Raw genomic sequence first — 21,355 nt, 5'->3', positions numbered from 1 at the left:
CCTGGTCGGTTCAGTTACATACTGCTCAAGAAACCCATCCCTAATACACTCAATGAACTCTTCCTCAAGGCTGCTCTGCCCAATTTGATTTGTCCAGTTAATATGATAATTAAAATCCCCCATAATTATAGCTGTTCCCTTATTACAAGCCTCAACTATTTCCTGATTAATACTCCGTCCAACAGGGTTGCAACTGTTCGGAGGCCTATAGACTACACCCACTAGTGTTTTTTTCCCCTTATTATTCCTTACCTCCACCCAGTGGACGAAAAAGATCCCATGGCACTATTTCGAAGAAGAGCAGGGGAATTATCCCCGGTGTCCTGGTCAATAATTATCTCTCAATCAACATAACAAAAAACAGATTATCTGGTCATTATCACATTGCTGTTTGTGGGAGCTTGCTGTGTGCAAATTGGTTGCCACATTTCCCACATTACAACAGTGACTACACTCCAAAAGTACTTCATTGACTTTAAAGCGCTTTGAGACATCCGGTGGTCGTGACAGGCGCTATATAAATGCAAGTCTTCCTTTTTACAATACCTCAATGCAGCTTCACTGTAAGCGGGTAAATATTCTGGTAATTCCAACCAAAACCTAGCTGAAAGATGTATTCAATTTTCATGTACGTGCATCAGTTTCACATCAAATTCAATACCTTGAGTGTTGCACAAGTGCAACGTTTAATTGATCATATTAGTGTACATCTGATGACTCAATAATAAAGCATACATAAATCAGCACATCTGTTAACCCATTTTACAAGGGATTTATTTCAAACTTAAATAGTCATTTATTGGTGAAAGGGTTCACTCAGTAAGTGATTAGACTGGTGTAGATAGGAGTGAGACAAATGTTATCAAATGATTGCTATCATAAAGTTATTTACTGGCTCACTAAATTGCTCAATGAACAGTTTTTATTCCCCAGGTCACAGAAACGTAGTCCTATTGTGGTTGATGTTCACAAGATAAACCCCTGTTTAATGACCCACCTGTAAAACAACCACTGTATTTAGTCACCAAATCAACTTATTTGTTTCCACGGAACACTTTGCTCAAAAAAATGCAATATATTAGAAAGTTACTAAATATTTTGTAGAATGCATCTTCCAAATTCCAGTCAAAATTTAAATGGATTTTCTTAAAAGAAAAAAAAGTGTCACCCCTAGGAGAGACTGTAGCTGAATTAGAGCAGCATGACATTTTAACAAGTGGTTGATAACTGATGCCTATCTAACACCATTGTGGGAAAACCAGCACCACAAGGATTGCAGTGGTTCAAGACTACCCATCACCACTTCTCAGAGCAACTATGGATGGATAATTAATGCAAACTTGGCCACACCCCATGAACAAATTAAAAAAAATTAAATTAGGTGCAATATTGGAAGGAAAGTACAAAAAAAAAAGTCGTCTTGGTGTTCAAGAAGGTCCTCGATTCGATTGTTTTCAGAGTCGTCTAACTTGTCTCAGCCGTTCTTTTATTAAGTAGCTTCTTCAAGAAATATTCACCTGAATAAAAACAGAATGAGAAGAAATTTATAAAAGAAAGTTCTTTGTTACAAGTACGCTTACCTAACTTTATTTGTATATTTAAATTTTTCTCCTGCATCCCTTCTCGCTGGCTGAAGGGCCAGAGATGACTTGTCCCCAAGGCATCTGCCAATGCCACTAGATGATGTTCAAAACTCTTATGCTGTTAGACTTTACTCGGATATGTCCCGTGCTTAGTGTCAAATATCACTGCTGTAAGCAAGCCCTCATTCCCTATGGAGTGTGACTTTACATGCACAATATGTGATAATACAGCCTCATTTATGGGTCAACAGAAACCTATGTTGCTAAAATTACACTTACACATACATGCGCACACACACTACCATTAACCCAGCTGCCTTCCATCGCTACTGAACATAATAAATCTACCACTAAATAAAGTGAAAATTGTCCATGCACCAAAACACCAAGAAAGGTGTAGGGTAGAAGATGTCCATTGTTCCCAAGAAAGGTACTTTATCTTCACTGCATTACATTTTCCAGTCAGACTAGTTAGAAAACTGAATAAAAATTCTGCAAGTAATCTTCAAAAGTATAATTTTTAATAAGAAAAATATATTTTTTAAATGGCTTCCATTTTATAAGCTGAATTTAATTTGGGGGCGGAGGGGGCAGGAGAAATGCTGTCTGGGTGAGTGGCATCAAAACTATAATAAGAGAGGTGATGGATTCCTATTCAGAAGATGTATCATCTCTTCCTCCATGAAGGTAAATTCTATAAGATATTAATGGCACTTAAGGTGTTCAGTTCTAAAGCTTAATTTGAGACAATGAATAATCTTACACAAACAGAAGTAATTGTTCCGTCCTTCACGTGGCATTTTGGGTGGTGGGGGTTTTGGGGAAGTATGCATAAAATTAGAGAACTCAAGAAAGCACCAAAATACCAAGTTTATTTCAGGACTGAAAAGAATATCACTGATGACCTCCTAACTTCAGAATCATCTGAACAGTCCTGTTCTGCTTTGTCTATTCATACAAGGTGTGAGGAAAAATTGTTTAAAATGTTTAATTCATAATATTTATTTTTAATGGAAGAGGAAATCCTATTAAAAATGAGTTAAAGTGTCTGTATAGCAATGCACACAGCGTCCGTAATAAAACAGGGAAGCTGGAGGCAATCATGCGTTGCGAGGAACCAGACATAGTAGGGATTACTGAGACATGGCTACAGAAAAATCAGGACTGGGAATTAAACATTGCAGGATATAACATATTTAGAAAAGATAGAGAGAGAAAAAGGGGAGGTGGAGTAGCTGTACTTATTAGGGATGACATAATGGCAGTAGAAAAAAGTGACGCAGATATCAGCAAGACAAAAATAGAATCCATATGGATAGAGATAAAAGATAATAAAGGATCAATCACACTAATAGGCGTATTCTACAGTCCACCTAATAGTGGAAGGGAGGTGGAGGAAGAAATATGCAGACAAATTAAGGAAATGAGTAAAAAACAAAACAATAATCATGAGGGATTTCAACTACCCCGATAGTAATTGGATAGAAGAGGTAGGTAAAGGGGATAAGGGAATGGAGTTCCTACAATGTGTACAGGACTCCTTTCTAACCTAATGGCCCAGAACTTGGTGTCGGGGGCTTGCCGCGCGTGCAAGCCCCCGATGTGCAATTACCCGGCGCGCCGACATCTGAAACCTGGCCCGCAGTGGATTTCCTGTCAGTGGCCCGGTTCTGATGTTGGCGCGCTGTGCTAACCTGACCCAGCGGCGTAGTTAGTGCGATGTGCCGGCTGGGATCAGGTGAGCACTGTTCAGCCAATCAGGGGAGGGGAAACTTCATTCATAAGTTTGAGAGTAAGAACTGTCAAACTCATGAAAAGTACGGCACCCCAAAACACTACTTAAACTTTAAATAAAATTTTAAAAAACATCCCAATAATTAAATTAACTATGAATAACTTTAAAAAACTATTTTAAACAATTAATAAAATTTTTGAAAAAAATAATTTTTTAATAAATCGGGTCTAAAACTACACTTACCTTACTGTAAAGTCCTTAAAAACAATAAAGCTGTGGAAAAAATGTAATAATTTTAAGTTAAAGACCACTTACCTTCAAGAATGAAGTCCTTGCGTCTCCTTTTTACATTCGTAAAAAGGAGAGGCCCTTACACACGCGCAAACCTGTCAAAAAACAGGAATTCCATTGCGCACGCGCTGCCTGTCAATCCGTAAGCGTTCCGCCTCTTAACCCCTTGGGTCAGAGGACAGGAAATGCCAGTTTTCCCCGCATGCGCTGTGCATGCTGAAAAACGGCAATTCCTCCGGGCCCACGCGTGAGTACCCTGTCCGTACTCACGCGTTGGGACCCGAATTTCTGGCCCAATATGTAAAAAGCCCAAGAAGGGAGGATTCGCTATTGGATCTAGTAATGGGGAATGAACCAGAGCAGATAAGAGAAGTAAAAGTAGGGGAACATCTAGACAATAGTGGCCATACTATAATACGCTTTAAGATGATAATTGAGAAGGACATAAGTATGATGAAAACCAGGATAATAGATTGGAGAAAAGCTGATTTTGAGGGGCTGAGAATAGAACTTGGGAAAATAAAATGGGCAACAACAATGTAGAACAGCAATGGGAAAGATTTAAAACGGTGTTCAACAGAGTGCAGGAACAATATATTCCACTAAAAGGTTGAACAAACTAAACACTAATGAGACGCCATGGATGAATAAAGCCATAAGGGAACAATTGAGGGTAAGGAAAGAGGCATACATTAAGTACATAGACAGCAGGGAAGTGCATGATAAGGGAGAATATGAAGAAATTAGGAGAGAAGTCAAAAAAACAATTAGGAAGGCAAAGAGGAACTATGAAATTAAATTATCAAGGAACATAAAACAAAATAGTAAAATATTTTACGGGCACATCAATAAAAAAAAGGAAGGTTGGGATGGGAATAGGGCCATTAAGGGATTGACAGGATAATACCACAGGTAACAACAGAGAGATGGCAGAAATATTAAATAATTATTTTGCTTCAGTATTTACCAGGGAGATAGACAGGTGGACATGACATTGGATGATGAGATTAGTAATGAGATAAGTGCATTTAAAATAAAAACAGGGGATATATTAAATCAACTAATCAAACTCAAAGAAGATAAAACCCCTGTCCGGATGGATTGCATCCACACATTTTAAAAGAATCTAGGGAAGAGATAGCAGAGGCATTACTACACATATTTAATAATTCGTTAGAAAAAGGTGTAGTGCCAGAGGACTGGTGGATAGCTAACATAATACCGATATTTAAGAAGGGGGATAAAACATGTCCAGGGAACTATAGACCAGTCAGCTTAACATCGGTGGTAGGAAAAATTATGGAATCCCTACTAAAGGAGAAAATAGAAGAACATCTAGAAACCACAAACATAGTAATGAATAGTCAGCATGGATTTCAAAAGGGAAAGTCTTGCTTGACCAACCTTATTGAATTTTTTGAAGAGGTAACAGAGAGAGTAGACAATGGTAATGCAGTAGACGTAATTTATCTAGATTTTCAAAAGGCCTTCGATAAGGTACCCCATAATAGACTGATGAACAAGGTCAGAGAACGCAGAGTCAGGGGACAAGTAGCAGAATGGATAGCTACCTGGCTTCAAGACAGACAGCAGCGAGTAGGGGTAAAAGGCAGAAGGTGGGCAGTGGTGTTCCACAAGGATCAATGCTGGGACCACTGTTGTTCACTGTTTATATTAACGAATCAAAAACACAATTTCTAAATTTGCAGATGACAGCAAATTGGGGGGGGGGGGGATAGTCAATACTGAGGAGGACTGCGACAAATTACAGGAGGACATTAATAAACTTGCAGAATGGGCATATAATTGGCAAATGAAGTTCAACACAGATAAATGTGAGGTTGTGGCAGAACCACCAGAGGATTACAGACAATTGTATATAATTCCTTTTACAGCAATGTAGTACAGCTGGGGGCTGCACCTTTAATGTATCTGTTAACTGTACTAGGGCTTCTTTCCTGTACTCCGCGTGATGACGTCATGCCGTCCATCATGTGATCTCTCAACGGCGGGAAGAACATGATGACGTCAGAGCTCGGAACCCTCTAGCAGTAGAGCTCGGAACCTTCTAGCAGTTTCCAGAGAGGCTTTCAAGCAGACCAGACCTATTTGCATTGTATCCTACAGTTTCCTGTACAGCTTCGTTTGTTCATTAAATTTTATTGTTTTTGATTTTCTGAGTCGATCTCAATTCTTCGGCTAGGAACCCCAGTTCCTACAAGGTATTACATTTTGGTAGGAAGAATATGGAGGTCACTTATTACTTGGAGGGTGCGAGTCTAGGTGGGGTAGAGGAACAAAGGGATCACGGAGTACAAATACACAAATCACTAAAAGTTGCGACACAGGTTAGCAAGGCCATAAAAAAGCAAACCAAGCACTAGGGTTTATTTCTAGAGGGATAAAATTGAAAAGTAGGGAAGTTGTGCTAAACCTGTATCAAATCTTGGTTAGACCACACTTAGAGTATTGCGTACAGTTCTGGTCGCCATATTATGAAAAGGATATAGAGGCACTGGAGAGGGTGCAGAGAAGATTTACAAGGATGATACCAGGAATGCGAGGGTATACATATCAGGAAAGGATGAACAGGCTGGGTCCCTTTTCTCTTGAAAAAAGAAAGCTGAGGGGTGACCTAATAGAGGTCTTTAAAATTATGAAAGGTTTTGATAAGAGTGGATACAGAGAGAATGTTTCTACTTGTGGGGACGAGCATAACTAGAGACCATCAATATAAGATAGTCACCAAGAAATCCAATAGGGAATTCAGAAGAAACTTCTTTACCCAAAGAGTGGTGAGAATGTGGAACTCGCTCCCACAGGGAGTGGTTGAAGCGAATAGTGTAGTGTATGTGCCTTTAAGAGCCCCAGGTGTACTGTAATGCCGGTAATGGCCACTCGGGCTATATAAGCCTGTATATTGTGTTGTATCAGTTAATTCCCCTCCAGACTTTGTTTAGTAAACACCTGTGAAACCAACTCCTGTCTTCAGTGTCTCTATCAACACACGGACACAACAGTGGCGACGAATTGGAAACGGACTTACCTGCAATTCGGCAGCACCTCAAGGACATCGATTCCTCTGGCGTCCAAAGTTGAAGAAAAATCAAGAAAAAGAAAAAGCTGTGGTTTCACCAGCTAGCCAAGCTGGTGGCAGGTACTGCAATAATCCTTCCTGGGCGTCGGGCTGGGGCTCCAGCGGCTGGCTCTGCAGCTAGGCCAAGCAGCGAAAGCAGAGGCAAGCAGTAACAGACGGGGAGGGAGCACTCGGGAGACGGCCGGCGCTGCAAGCAGGTCGGCGTTCAGACCTAGAGAGAGAGTCCGGCGGGAACGAGTCTCCAACTGTAAATAAATAAATAAAAAGAACGGAAACCGTGGGAAACAGCATTGTCATCGGCAGCAGCGGCGGGGAAGCGCCATATCGTTTCTGCAGAAAAGAAAGAGAAGCGCGGGAAGCGCCATTTTTTTTCTAGGATGCCTAAGTCTGGCAATATTGATGCTTTTGATAACGAGATAGAGGATTGGACCACATATGTGGAAAGAGTGGAGGTATATTGCACCGCAAATGGAATAGAAGATGAAAAAAAAGCTTCAGTACTGCTAAATCTAATGGGCGCAAAGACATATGGGCTGTTATGAAATTTAATCACTCCAGCCAAACCAAAGGACAAGAATTTTAAAGAAATTGTTGATACCCTACAGGAGCACTTAAACCCAACACTGCTGCTGATAGCGGAACGATTCAAATTCTTCAAGAGAAATCAACACAAGAATGAAAGTAACGCTGATTACCTCACCGAATTAAGAAAGCTATCAAAACACTGCCAATTCGGGGCAGGACTAGCAGATTATCTTCGAGACAAATTCGTCTGCGGTCTCCTAAGTGAAGGAACACAGAAAAGGCTGCTTTCTGAAAAAGATTTAACACTGGACAAGGCTTTCAGTATGGCTGTATCATACGAAGCGGCCGCAAGAGGAGCTGCAGAGATACAACAAAAGACACAGGACTTCAGCACCCGTGAAATGACACAGGGTTTCTAGAGATGTTATCGCTGCGGCAGATCCACCCATGACCAGAGGGACTGCTGGTTCAAGGACAAAGCATGCAGGCAATGCGGAAAGATTGGACACATTGCACGGGTATGCCGATCTGGACAAAAAAAATCCACGGACAGGAAAAAAAAATCAATAAAGAAAAGTACAGAAAGGTACAAATGATGACGGACAGTAGCTCCGAAGACCAGAAGAGCGATAGCGACTCCGAAAACAAGAGACTAAGCTGTCTCAAATTACATAATGTAATTGCCAAAGATGATTACCAGACCATTTGGGTTACCCTCACGATAGCAGGGTCCCCAGTTAAAATGGAGCTAGATACAGGATCAGCTCTGACCGTCATAAATCGACGGGATTATGAGCGGCTATTTCCGCATATACCTTTAAAAGACACATCCATTATCTTGAAAACATATACGGGGCAGAAAGTATACCCCAAAGGAAAAATAAAAGGTGCCTGTTGTATACAACGGCAAGGAAATACAAAAGTTGTATTTATACATCCTACAAGATGGTGGTCCACCGCTGTTGGGACGTGAATGGATCAGGAAAATACGTTTAGACTGGCACTCCATTCAGGCACTGACGGTGACCAGTAAGAAAAAAAACGATGATGACGTCATACCTGAATGATTAAAAGACATCTTGGCCAACGCCAAAGAAGTGTTTCAAGAGAAACTAGGAACCTTGAAAGGCATCACCGCCTCAATAAAAGTGGAAGATGCAGCAATTCCCAAGTTTTTTAAGGCAAGACCGGTGCCATACGCAATTCGTCCAGCAGTCGAGGCAGAGCTGGAGAATTTGGAAAAAGCAGGCGTATTATCCAAAATAGATTGGAGCGAGTGGGCAACACCCATCATCCCAGCCATGAAGAAAGCATTGAATAATGATAAATCTGAAGAACAGAGAAAAATTTGCATCTGTGGAGACATCAAGGTGACTGTAAACCCGGTCCTTCACACGGTACAGTATCCTCTTCCGAGGATAGAAGATATTTTCGCCTCACTATCCGGAGGGAAACGTTTCACCAAAATTGACTTGGCACAGGCATATCTACAGATGGAGGTTGAAGAGGCCTCTAAAAAATATCTCACGATAAATACACACAAAGGTCTGTACCAGTACAATCGACTGGTTTTCGGAGTAGCATCCGCTCCAGCTATCTGGCAAAGAGCTATGGAGCAAGTCCTCCAAGGGATTCTGGGGACTCAATGCTATCTAGACGACACCCTTGTAACAGGAGAAAACGACAACGAGCACCTTGCCAATTTGGAGCAGGTGCTCACTAGGCTAAGAGAACGGGGCCTACGAGCAAATCGCCCCAAGTGCGAATTTTTCCAAAATCAAATATCATATTGTGGCCACATAATTAATAAGGAAGGGTTGCATAAGTCACCTGAAAAAATTGAAGCGGTCATAAAAGCCCCAGCACCTGAAAATGTTTCACAATTAAGATCGTTCCTGGGGTTAATAAATTACTATCATAAATTTTTACCGAACTTATCAACTCTTCTACACCCTCTTAATGAACTGTTACAAACAGGAGTAATTTGGAAATGGAGCGAAGACTGTAAACGTGCCTTCCATAAATGCAAAGACTTAATCACGTCCAAAGAAGTTTTGGCTCATTACAACCCATCACTGCCAATCAGACTGGCGTGCGATGCATCCCCTTACGGCGTAGGAGCAGTATTATCGCATAAATTCCCTGATGGCTCGGAACGGCCGATAGCTTTTGCGTCGCGCTCATTGAACTCAGCTGAGCGTAACTATGCCCAAATAGACAGGGAAGCACTCAGCCTGGTATGGGGAGTGAAGAAATTCAACCATTACCTACACGGACAAAAATTTACCTTGTTGACTGACCATCAACCCCTTATCTCCATATTCAACCCTAAAAAGGGCGTTCCCATTATGACAGCGCAAAGGCTACAGAGGTGGTCCCTTTTTCTAGGGGCACACCAATACAACATAGAATACAAAGGATCAAAACAGCATGGGAATGCTGACGGGTTATCGCGCCTACCGTTGCCAACGGTAGAAGAAGCACCTACCGTAGACCCAGTGGAGATTTTCCACTCTACCATAGTCGAATGTCTACCAGTAACAAATTCTGCCATTGAAAGGGAAACGAGAAATGACCCGACTCTCTCACGAGTCTACGATTTAACAGTGAAGGGATGGCCAGCACATGGCGAACCACTGTTGCCAGCATTCTTGCAAAGAAGAGAACAGCTGTCAGTGTGCCGAGGAACCTTGATGTGTGGATCCAGAGTGGTGATTCCACCCAAACTCCAGGATAAAGTTCTAAAGGAGCTTCACGAGGGGCATCTGGGTGGAGTGAAAATGAAGAACCTAGCCAGGGCGTTTGTATGGTGGCCAGGTATCGATGGAGACATCGAAGAAATGACCAAGAGCTGCCTAGGATGCCAGAAGGTCCAAAACGCTCCACCACAAGCCCCTCTACATCCATGGGAGTGGCCCTCATCTCCCTGGCAAAGGGTACACATCGACTTTGCTGGTCCATTTATGGACTCAATGTTCTTAATCGCGGTTGATGCACACTCCAAGTGGCCGGAGGTAATAAAGATGTCCTCCACCACCACGGAAAAAACCATCACAGTATTAAGGACTATATTTGCCAGGAATGGGCTGCCGGAACAGATCTGTTCTGATAATGGACCGCAATTTGTGTCCGAAGAATTCAGGAAGTTCTTAAAAAACAATGGGGTTAAGCACTACACGTCCGCCCCATACCATCCCGCCACCAATGGATTGGCTGAAAGGTTTGTCCAGACCTTCAAGAAGGCCATAAAGGCCATGGGTAATGAAGACATAAAACTTCAGCACAAGGTGGATAACTTCTTGTTCGCATACGGGAATGCAACACATATGGTTACAAACCAAACTCCCGCCATGATGTTCTTCAATAGAAGCTTAAGATGCCGGCTGGATTTGATCAAGCCAAGCATCAGAAGGGACGTGGAGAACCGGCAATTTCAAGGCATGAATGAAAGGCCAACTAGAACCTTCCAGATAGGTCAACAAGTTTTGGCCCGGGACTACCGTACCGAGAAATGGCAGCCTGGAACTATCTGCACACGACTAGGGCCGCTGATGTATACCGTGGACATCGGAGAAAGCATAATAAGGCGCCATGCTGACCAAATCATAGAGTTATCCAAAAAGGGACAACCTACACCACAACTCTATACGCCTAATGATGAAGTAGAGATACCCATATCTACCTCCGATCCGGTGATACTGGAACCCGACACTGGCATTCAAGCCGAATCAGCCTTGCCAAAAGAACCTACTACACCACCAGAAACTATTACACCACCGAGGTGTTATCTGGACCGAGTCAGGAAGCCTCCAGAGAGACTGACTTATAATTAATTAACTGCAGCAATGTGTAGATTATTTTTCTTGTAACATGTAATTAATGATTACTTAAAATATTATGTACTGGTTGGCTAAAAGGGGAGGAATTGTAGTGTATGTGCCTTTAAGAGGCCCAGGTGTACTGTAATGCCGGTAATGGCCACTCGGGCTATATAAGCCTGTATATTATGTTGTATCAGTTAGTTCCCCTCCAGACTTTGTTTAGTAAACACCTGTGAAACCAACTCCTGTCTTCAGTGTCTCCATCAACACACGGACACAACAAATAGTATAGATGCATTTAAGGGGCAGCTAGACAAGCATATGAGGGAAAAGGGAATAGAGGGTTATGCCGATAGATTTAGATGAGGAAAGACGGGAGGAGGCTCGAGTGGAGCATAAACGCCGGCATGGACTGGTTGGGCCAAATGGCCTGTTTCTGTGCCGTACATCCAGTTTGACATTAATCCAGTTTGAGCACTTTAATATCTCATTATTTTTTCCTCTGTTTTGTGATGCAACTGGCTGACGCCTTCAAAATCCACTTATTAAGATCAAGTATTGAATATACTGAGTCACTTCAGAGCTACTGCAAACGTTTCAGCTGCAATTTTATCTTGTAAAATTATTTTGAGAGTGGAATGGAATAAAGCTCATTTCTCACTTACCTGAACACCAATTATACAAACAAAACATTCTTTCTGTGACACAATACAGCAATACCTGAATTTTCTGCAAATTATCTTAAGCATGAAATGCATGAGACTGAATCAGACTTATTAAAAATAAGCAATAACTCTGCAAGAGAGACAAAACCCTTAATATTGATTCTAGTTGTATTTTAAATAAGTTTGCCTTACATTGAGTTATTGGTGACAGAACAAGTACACAGTTCCACATAAATGCTAGCCCCTCACCTGCTTTGTATGAAGAGCGCACTAGGGGTCCACTTGCTGTGTATAGGAATCCAAGCTCATTACCCACATTTTCCCAGTATTTAAACTTCTCTGGTGTTATATACTCATCCACCTAAGAAAAGGGAAGGGAATGGATAATGATTACAAAGGATCAACAATCTAGAAGAAAGACTTGCATTTATATAGCACCTTTCATGACCATCGGACATCCCAAAACACTTTACAGCCAATGAAGTACTTTTTGGAGTGTAGTCACTGTTGTAATATAGGAAACACGGCAGATAATTTGCACACAGCAAGCTCCCACAAACAGCAATGTGCTAATGACCAGGTAATCTGTTTTTTTAGTGATGTTGATTGAGGGATAGATATTGGCCAGGACACCTGGTTTCCCTGCTTTTCTTTGAAATAGTGCCATAGGATCTTTTACGTCCACCTGAGGGGGCAGACGGGGCCTCGGTTTAACTTCTCATCCCAAAGACAGCATCTCCGACAGTGCAGCACTCACTCAGTACTGCACTGGAGTGTCAGTCTAGATTTTTGTGCTCAAGTCTCTAGAGTGGGGCTTGAACCTACAACCTGCTACAAACTCAGAGGCGAGGGTGCTACCCACTAAGCCACAGCTGACACATCTAAAAGGACCATGCTTAAGAGATGGGCAAATTTTTTTCAACCAATATTAATGAACTGGCTCATTATTGGAATTGTCTCCTGGAGCTGCAGTAGATACGGCAAGCAGCGGGTTGTTGCTGAACTAGTTGTAACCTTAAATAGCTCACAAATTGTAGTTTTTAATATTACTGAACATTTAAAAACTTTTCTTCATGGCACTAGATTCTTAGATGCCAAGACTTCTGCAATTTTTAGATGCTTACAAGTCAGTACTGGAGATGTGGAAAAATTTATATTTTCTAATTTTACAGGAAAATGACTAGACTCAAAGGCCTAGAAATTCAGTTGCTTGCGCCAGCCGGTGGCGCCTTAGGAGGAGTAGATGTTGGGCGCTAGGCAGCTAGGCGCAGCGCGATCTGCGCCTCTCCCCAACTTCACTCACGATTTAGCGGCGGCGCAAAGTCTTTGCGCGTGCTCAGCTGCGCGCGCAGATCCTGACGTCATTTCCTCGTGCAACGCCCTTTGTGCGCCCCAAACCGGAAATTCAGTCGCGACGCCCCATTGTGCGCCTGGCGCCCCTAGTGACTGGTAGAGTGGAACGGTGCTCAGTCGATGCGGGGCGCGGGGGGCGCAAATTAAAGGGCACTCCTCCTGCACTATAAAAGGCTGCCATTTCGCAGCACTCCTTCTTGAGAGACGGATCTTTGCAGAGAGACCAAGGTAGAGAGCTTTCTGCTTTGGCTCAACACTCGGACAGGTACTTGTGGCTTCAGGCCACAGCTTTCCACTTGTCTTTGCCTTCATTGACATATCATTGTTTGCTAACATATTATGGGGGCTGCAATGGGTGCAAACGCTGGCTTTCTCCATTGCGTCCAAAGGGCTCACAGATGCCGTGAGAGAGTGGCAGCCCTGGCTAGACGGAGAGGGGGCAACAGGCGTCGGGAAAGGAGGCCTTACCCACCCAGGGTATACCGCCAGCAGTTCTCCTATCTCAACATGTCTGACGAGCAGTGTGTTCGGAGGCTGCGATTCCGAAGGGAGGTGGTCACAGAGATCTGCCACCTGCTTGGCGGTGATCTGCAGCCACAGCTGAGGAGCAGGACGTCTCTGTCGGCGGCAGTGAAGGTGACGGTGGCTCTCAACTTCTATGCCACCGACTCCTTCCAATCCGCTACTGGGGACATTTCCAACATCTCCCAGTTCGCCGTGCATTGCTGCATCCGCCAGGTGACCAATGCCCTTTTCAAAAGGAGACGTCAGTTCATCTCCTTCTCCATGGCCCTTGCCAAGCAGCAACAGCGTGCAATGGGCTTTGCAGCATTCGCGGGCTTCCCCATGGTGCAGGGCGTCATTGACTGCACGCATGTGGCTTTGCGGGCACCTCTGGAGAATTCCGAGGATTACCGCAACCGGAAGGGCTACCATTCGCTCAACGTCCAGCTGGTGTGTGACCACAGGCAGCTTATCCTAGCTGTCAATGCCCGCTTTCCAGGCAGCAGCCACGATGCCTTCATCCTGCGCCAGACTTCTGTGGCAGACATGTTCCAGGCCCAGCCTCACCCACGAGGATGGCTTATCGGGGACAAAGGCTATCCTTTGTGTACCTGGCTGATGACCCCGCTCCGTGCGCCCAGCACCCCTGCTGAAGAGGGTTACAACGATAGCCATCAAGCGACCAGGAACATCATAGAGCAAACAATTGGCATCCTGAAGCAACGGTTCGCTGTCTGGATCGTTCCGGTGGAGCCCTACAATATTCGCCGGAGCGAGTCTCCCATTTCGTGGTCGTTTGCTGCATGCTGCACAACCTGGCTATCCGCAGGACTCAGCCACTGCCACCAGAGATTGGAGGACCACCTGAGGAGGAGGAGGAGGAGGAGGAAGAGGACCAGCACAGGAGGGAGGCAGAAAGTGCAAGGGCCGCCCGTCGGCGGCTTATTGAACGTCGGTTCTAGGCCCCCTCTCAGGGAATGGCTTGTGCCAATGTCAGCAGATGAATGTAGCCGCTCCACAAGCCCTCAGCCGAGCAGGGCAACCAGGACTTGACAAAAAAACCATGCACAGTGCAATTTAAGAACATTAATTTATTGCAAACCTCTGCCCTTCCCACATTACATCCTCATGTGGAGAAGCCCCCTCCAAAAACACAAAACTAACAGTCTCGGCCTTACAAAAACTAAAAAAGACACCAGTCTCGGCCTTACAAAAACCACAAACCATTTGTGCAGACCTTCTACTTTTTGCCCTGCGAGGGCGATGCCTTGCGCATCCTTGCCTGGCCCCTGCCTGCCCTGCAGCTCCTCCTCAATGGGAGCCCAGTGGCTGCAGCAAGGCTGGGGGAAGGCTGCTGAGGGTCAGATGGCGAGACGGCAGATGCCCTTGGGGGTCGGCCTGCACCAGCTCTGGCCCTCGAGGGGCCGGCTGCTGACTGCTGCAACTCTGCTTGGGCGGCAGCAGTCTGTCCAGCGGCTCGTGGCAGCTGCAATGGCGGAGTGGCAGTGTCGGCTGCAGGAATGGTGCCAACCTGACAGATCGCAGGTGCTCGCTGGTCGCCTGATACAGTGGCACTCGCACGGGCCAGCACTGCAGCATGCGCAGCAAACAGCTGAAGAACAGACTGCTGGGCTGCTGCTGCGCGGTGAGTGCCCTGGCGATGCCTGGCTGATCCAGCGAGGGTGGCAGCAGTTAGTGCCCGTGTGGCCCTGGTCTGTGTCCGCATGACAACAGCCAGTGAATGGACGGCACGACTGAGCACTTGGCTCGAAGCCGCCTGTGCTGCCGCGAAGTCCTGCAGACTCCTGGCCTGTGCTGCACTGAATTGATCCAGACTCCTGGCCTGTGCTGCTCCAAATTGCTGCACACTCCTTGACAAAGACTCAATGGAGTCAGGCATCCTTGCCACTGCAGCCATGAGCTCATTGTGCCTGCGCTCAGCCTGGACGGCCATTTCCTCCAGGAGCCGCACCTCCTCTGCGCTGACCGTCGCAGGACTGGAGGCCGCACTCACCCTCTGGGGAGAAGTCCGCCGAGCTTCCCCACCCCTCCTGCGTTGCTGCAGGCCGCTGGGCCCCGGAGCTTCACTCTCCTCCGACCCTTCCCCCCGGCTCCCCTCCAGGGAAGACGTGTCCCCTTCATCGCCATGGGCTGGCGCGGCTGAGGGTGGCACTGATGGGCCGGCTTCCTCTTCCTCCTCCTCTAATTCGGAAGCGCTAACAGTGGCAGCTTGAGGGCCCGCCTCCTCACCTGGCGATTCACCATCTGAAAGCAGGAAGGCACAAGAGTAGCTTTAGAGTGAGGACAGGGCAGCAGCGAGGGAGGCATGAGTGCTGCCATTCACTGCACTGGTCGGACAGTGGCAAAGGATGCTGATCTGAGGCGCAAGTGGAACGAGAGAGGTCAAAAAGGTGATGCCCTTACCATTGGTGCCCAGAACAGGGTCGGCATCTCCACTGGCGACGGGGCCAATCAGCCGGCCTGCCATAATGCGCTACACATGCTGGTCGAGGTCGGAGAGCTCTTTGACGTCAGGACGGCCTCCCCCGGTCTCAGTTCGTTTCCGCCGGTTGTGCGCCACCTTGGCCTGCAAGAGAAAGGACGGCCTCTAAGTACAGTGTGAAGCCCTGATCTTGTCTGCACTGCCTCCCATGGTCGAATAGCTTGTACAGTGTGAAGCCCTGATCTTGTCTGCAATGCCTCCCATGGTGGACTGGCCCTGGCAGTGTGAAGCCCTGATCTTGTCTGCACTGCCTCCCATGGTCGAATAGCTTGTACAGTGTGTAAAGTGCTGAATGTGCAAGTGATTTTCATGCCAGTCCCATAGCTGCTGGATGAGGGCTGGCCATTAGGGCTTTCAGGTCCCTTTGCCCATAAAGTGAGGTGCACATGCAGGGATGAGGAGGACACTGGAAAGGGTACTCACCCTGACAACCCGAGTGAGGTCGTTGAACTTTTCCGGCATTGCACAGGAGTCCTGGCAACCACGCTGTTGGAAGACACCCTGTTTGAGACCTCCCTCCAGGCTTTCCGGTAGGCGCTGGGCAGCGGCCTCTTGCCACCTTCTGGGAACAGAACATGGCGCCTGCGCTCCACTCCACCAACCAGCAGCCTCAGGTCACCGTCGCTGAAGCGCTGCGCTCTCTCCCTGGCCTTCTCCATAGCCCTGGGCGTTGTGCAGGTGAAGCTGAAGTTGTCAGGCCTAGGTTGAGGGCTGCAGTGTGCAGGGCGTGGCAGGCAAACAAATCCACCCTCCCCCTTTAAGAGCTGACCGGCGCCAGAGTGTCTGCCGTCAATCAGCAACTCGCCGCACCGGCGCTGCGCCCGGCCTCGGGGGTATCGCTCAGCACCGCCGGCTTAGCGCCTAAAGATAGTCGTGCATCGCCTGTTTTAGCGCAGCAGCAACCTCTTGGGGCGATGCGCCTGAATATCGGCGAAGGTGGCGCGACTTTGCGCCGGGCGCAAACTTTAGCGGCCGCCCGACTTTACCGCCCCAAAAGTGGCTATACTGAATTTCTAGGCCAAAGTCTGATACTACCTAAAAGACTGATTCACTTAAGCAGCAGATCAAAGATTTGCAGATGGCAGAAATATAATTGTTTTCCTAACAAAATTGTTTCTGTAACTAAAATGTATGATACATAGAGTCAACAATAACTTGCATTTATATAGTACCTTTAACAAAGTAAAATGTCCCAAGGAGCTTCACAGGAGTGTTATAAAACAAATTTGACACCGAGCCACATAAGGGGAAATTAGGGCAGATGACCAAAAGCTTGGTCAAAGTGGTAGGTTTTAAGGAGCGTCTTAAATGAGGAAACAGGTAGCGATGCGGAGAGGTTTAGGGAGAGATTCCAGAGCTTAGGGCCTAGGCAACAGAAGGCACAGCCACCAATGGTTGAGCAATTATAATCAGGGATGCTCAAGAGGGCAGAATTAGAGGAGCGCAGATATCTTGGGGGAGTTGTGGGGCTGGAGGAGATTACAGAGCTAGGGAGGGGCGAGGCCATGGAGGGCTTTGAAAACAAGGATGAGAATTTTAAAATTGAGGCATTGCTTAACCGGGAGCCAATGTAGGTCAGTGAGCACAGGGGTGATGGGTGAAAGGGACTTGATGCGAGTTAGTACACGGGTGGCCGAGTTTTGGATGACCTATAGTTTACGTAGTGTAGAACATGGGAGGCTGCCCAGGAGTGCGTTGGAATAGTCAAGTCTAGAAATAACAAAGGCATGGATGAGGGTTTCAGCAGATGAGCTGAGGCAGGGGCGGAGACGGGCGATGTTACAGAGGTGGAAATAGGCGGTCTTAGTTATGCCGCGGACGTGTGGTCGGAAGCTCAATTTAGGGTCAAATATGACACCAAAGTTGCGAACAGTGTGGTTCAGCCTCAGACAAATGCTAGGGAGGGGGATGTAGTCAGTGGCTAGGGAATGGTGTTCGTGACAGGGACCGAAGACAATGGCTTTGGTTTTCCCAATATTTAACTGGAGGAAATTTCTGCTCATCCAGTACTGGATGTCGGACACGCAGACTGACAATTTAGAGACAGTGGAGGGGTCGAGAGAAGTGGTGGTGAGGTAGAGCTGGGTGTTGTCAGCGTACATGTGGAAACTGACACTGTGTTTTCGAAAGATGTTGCCTAGGGGCAGCATGTAGAAATAGGATTGGGCCAAGGATAGATCCTTGGGGGACACCAGAGGTAACAATGCAGGAGCGGGAAGAGAAGCCGTTGCAGCTGATTCTCTGGCTACGATTAGATAGATAAGAATGGAACCAAGCGAGTGCAGTCCCACCCAGCTGGACGACGGTGGAGAGGCGGTGGAGGAGGATGGAGTGGTCAACCATGTCAAAAGCTGCACACAGGTCGAGAAGGTCAAGGAGGGATAGTTTACCTCAATTGTTTGAGGAGAGAAAACTACACAGTTAGACTTAATCGTCGGCCCCTTACCTACTTTATATGAAGACTACACCAGGGGCTGCTGTGTTTGCTTAAATAACAGAAATCTAACATTGGCTTTTTGCTAAATTAGCAAGTTTGGAGATGATGTGGCACAATCTTATATAAAAGGAAAAATCAAAACATGGAACATTCGTGTTGGAATTTCTTGTTTATAGTCGACAGATAACGGGGCAGTAATTCCTCCCCAAACGCGTGAGTACGGAAGGGGTACTCACGCGTCTGGCCGGAGGAAATGCCGGTTTTCAGCATGCACAGCGCATGCGTTGAAAACCGGCATTTCCTCACCTCTAACCCAAGAGTTGAAGAGGCTAGCGCGTGCGCTGTAGGGGGCAGCGCGTGCGTCTTGGATTTCCTCTGTTTTGGGGGATTTGCACATGTCTGAAGGCCTCCGGTCTTTACGCTTGTAAAAAGCACACGTAAGTATTTATTTTTACAGGTAAGTGGTGTTTTAGTGTAATTTAGAATTTTTTTTCCCCACAGGTTTATTATTTTAAAGAATCTACAATAACGTAAGTTTAGTTTTAGACCCTTTTTATTAAAAATTTATTTTTTTCAAAAAAAAATAATTATTGTTTAAATTATTTTTTTAAACTTATTTATACTTAATTTAATGATTGGGATGTTTTTTAAATTTTTATTTAAAGTTTATATAGTGTTTTGGGCCCCCGTAGTTTTCATGAGTTTGACAGTTCTTACTCTCAAACACATGAATGAACCTTCCCCTCCCCTGATTGGTTGTACAGTGCTCACCTGATCCCAGCCGGCACATCGCACTAACTACGCCGCTGGATCAGGTAAGCACTGCGTGCTGACATCTGAACCGGGCCTGTCACAGGAAATGCAAGCAGGCCCGGGCTTCAGATGTCAGCGCGCAGGGTGAGTGCAGATCGGGGGCTTGCACGCGCGGCAAGCCCCCGACACCAAGTTCTGGGCCAACATCTCAGTAGTTTCTTCTTCCTGAACAAACTTAAGACTAGCTTTATAGTTATAGAAAAATATACATACAAGTGCAAAAGTTAAAGAAACATTTAACCTGTAACATTAAAAGCTGTCATTTATTACGCAGATGAGTTTCCCTTTGTTCTGAACAGCTTTGGCCCACACACTAGATCTGTAAGCATTAGTCAAGCAATTTGATTAGACAGAAGGGAGTCAATAATGGTCTGAAAATACAGGCAAGTGACACCAAACATTTCTATAAATTGGTTTATTTTTGATTGTAACACATAAATTATGTGTCTTTTCATTTCTGCAACTTGGGGTTTGATTCCAGTTTAGACTGGTGAGATGAAATATCCTCTGTCTGCTGACTGCAAGGGGTTCTTATTTTAAATTAACATGGGGAGTCTCAACCGCAGTTTGTTGGAAACAGATACACAGCATAAAATGTTCCATAATTTGCCACTGAACTGCAATCTCAGAGGCCACAGGGATGGGTAATGTGTGAAATGAAGGGTGAAAAAACATGTATTCTTCTAAGGCTGGAGTTTTAGCATATTGCTGTGGTGGAGTCAAGGATCCTTTACTCTGCATCTAGCCAACTAACCTGAGAGTTCCTGATGCCAACAGGGAGAAAAGTTAGCTATTCCACAGCACTGACGTCCATGCTAATCAGCACTAGAACTCACCAAAAAAAAAACTATAAAACAAGAAACAAATTGTGTTCCAAGTTGACATGGAGCAACAATGCAGAGTGCTTGTCCCAGCCCATTGAGATGGCCTTACAGTAAACAGAGAATGATGCTTCAAATTGTCATGAATGTCACAACAATTTATAAATCTCATCCCAGTGTGTGGAATATGCATGCCGGACAGATACTGCGCCCCTGACCTTGTTACCTTTAGATGTCGTTTTGTCGGTTGCATGTACTGTCCCAACGTTACACAATCCACACCAGCCTCTTGTAGTTCTGCAAGAGAGAGCATGAAGGTGATCTTTGAACTCATTAACAGAGACCAAGGTTTTGTAGTTCTAGTAACTCTAACTTGTGCATTCCTGCTTCATAGTTGCAATTAACTTAATTTTTTGTTTTGTTTACCTACTTATTTTGTCAATCAGGCAGAACTCCTGCTTAACCAGCAGGGAGATTGAGTATACTAACACTGGTTTGTTATTCTGACTTTAAAACACTGATAGGTAAGATTGTTTAAAAATATCCATTCAGTAATAGGAACTCCAGATTCAGACCTGAAGCCTACATGGAAGAAAATATTAAATAAAGAAGTGGAACAATGCTTAAAAGCTCCACAATGAAATACCTGCAGATACAGAAACACACGTATGTGGGAGAGCTTAATGCTCATCCTGTTACTACTTAAGATAAGAATCCAAATTACAGGAACTGTGCTCCAAAGTTAGATTCTGCGGTTTTTAAATCAATCTGCGGTTACTGAGCAACAATTAGTTTTCACATTGTTAGAATATCATTCTTGAATATTTACATCCAAAATATATTAGTCAGTTTAGTATAACTTAATAAAGTAGCTGAAAAGTAATAAAATGAAAATGGAAAAGCATCACACTTTCCTTTGGAAAGCTGTCTATTTTGTTCTCCCTCACCTTTCAGTGTTGCATACACCTGTTCATCAGTCTCGCCTAGTCCCAACATTATGGATGTTTTTGAAAGAAGACTAGGTTTTACCTTCTTCGCATGTTTTAAGACACTCAGTGATTGGTCAAACTTTGCCCGAGGGTCCCGAACAGTCCTAAACAGATCAATGAAACAGTGTGAACATCTAACGCGGTTACAAATTAAGGGAAAAAAAATAAGATAGCCTTATATCTTCCCTGCTTCAAATATTTATTCAATTTCCCCTTAG

The 21,355-nt window shown here is 45.1% G+C and overlaps 1 protein-coding gene across 1 annotated transcript in view; it reads right to left on the bottom strand.

The window, feature by feature from the left end:
- Nucleotides 1-658: 658 nt before the first annotated feature.
- The window catches only part of lias (lipoic acid synthetase), an 81,836-nt gene continuing 61,139 nt past the window's right edge, over nucleotides 659-21,355 (bottom strand). Inside the window, exons 8-11 of the mRNA XM_085968800.1 lie at nucleotides 21,096-21,241; nucleotides 20,375-20,445; nucleotides 11,967-12,078; nucleotides 659-1,517 (exon numbers count right to left, since the gene is read on the bottom strand). Coding sequence (XP_085824926.1) covers nucleotides 1,465-1,517; nucleotides 11,967-12,078; nucleotides 20,375-20,445; nucleotides 21,096-21,241 — 382 coding nt within the window. The 3' untranslated portion in view covers nucleotides 659-1,464. The remainder of the gene's footprint in view (nucleotides 1,518-11,966; nucleotides 12,079-20,374; nucleotides 20,446-21,095; nucleotides 21,242-21,355) is intronic.

The sequence above is a fragment of the Somniosus microcephalus genome, chromosome 2 (assembly GCF_052327205.1).
Source record: "Somniosus microcephalus isolate GS21.2 chromosome 2, FLI_Smic_1.0, whole genome shotgun sequence".
NCBI classification, from domain to species: Eukaryota; Metazoa; Chordata; class Chondrichthyes; order Squaliformes; family Somniosidae; genus Somniosus; species Somniosus microcephalus.
The sequence above is the reverse complement of the archived record's forward strand: the minus strand, read 5'-3'. Positions and strand labels throughout refer to the sequence as shown.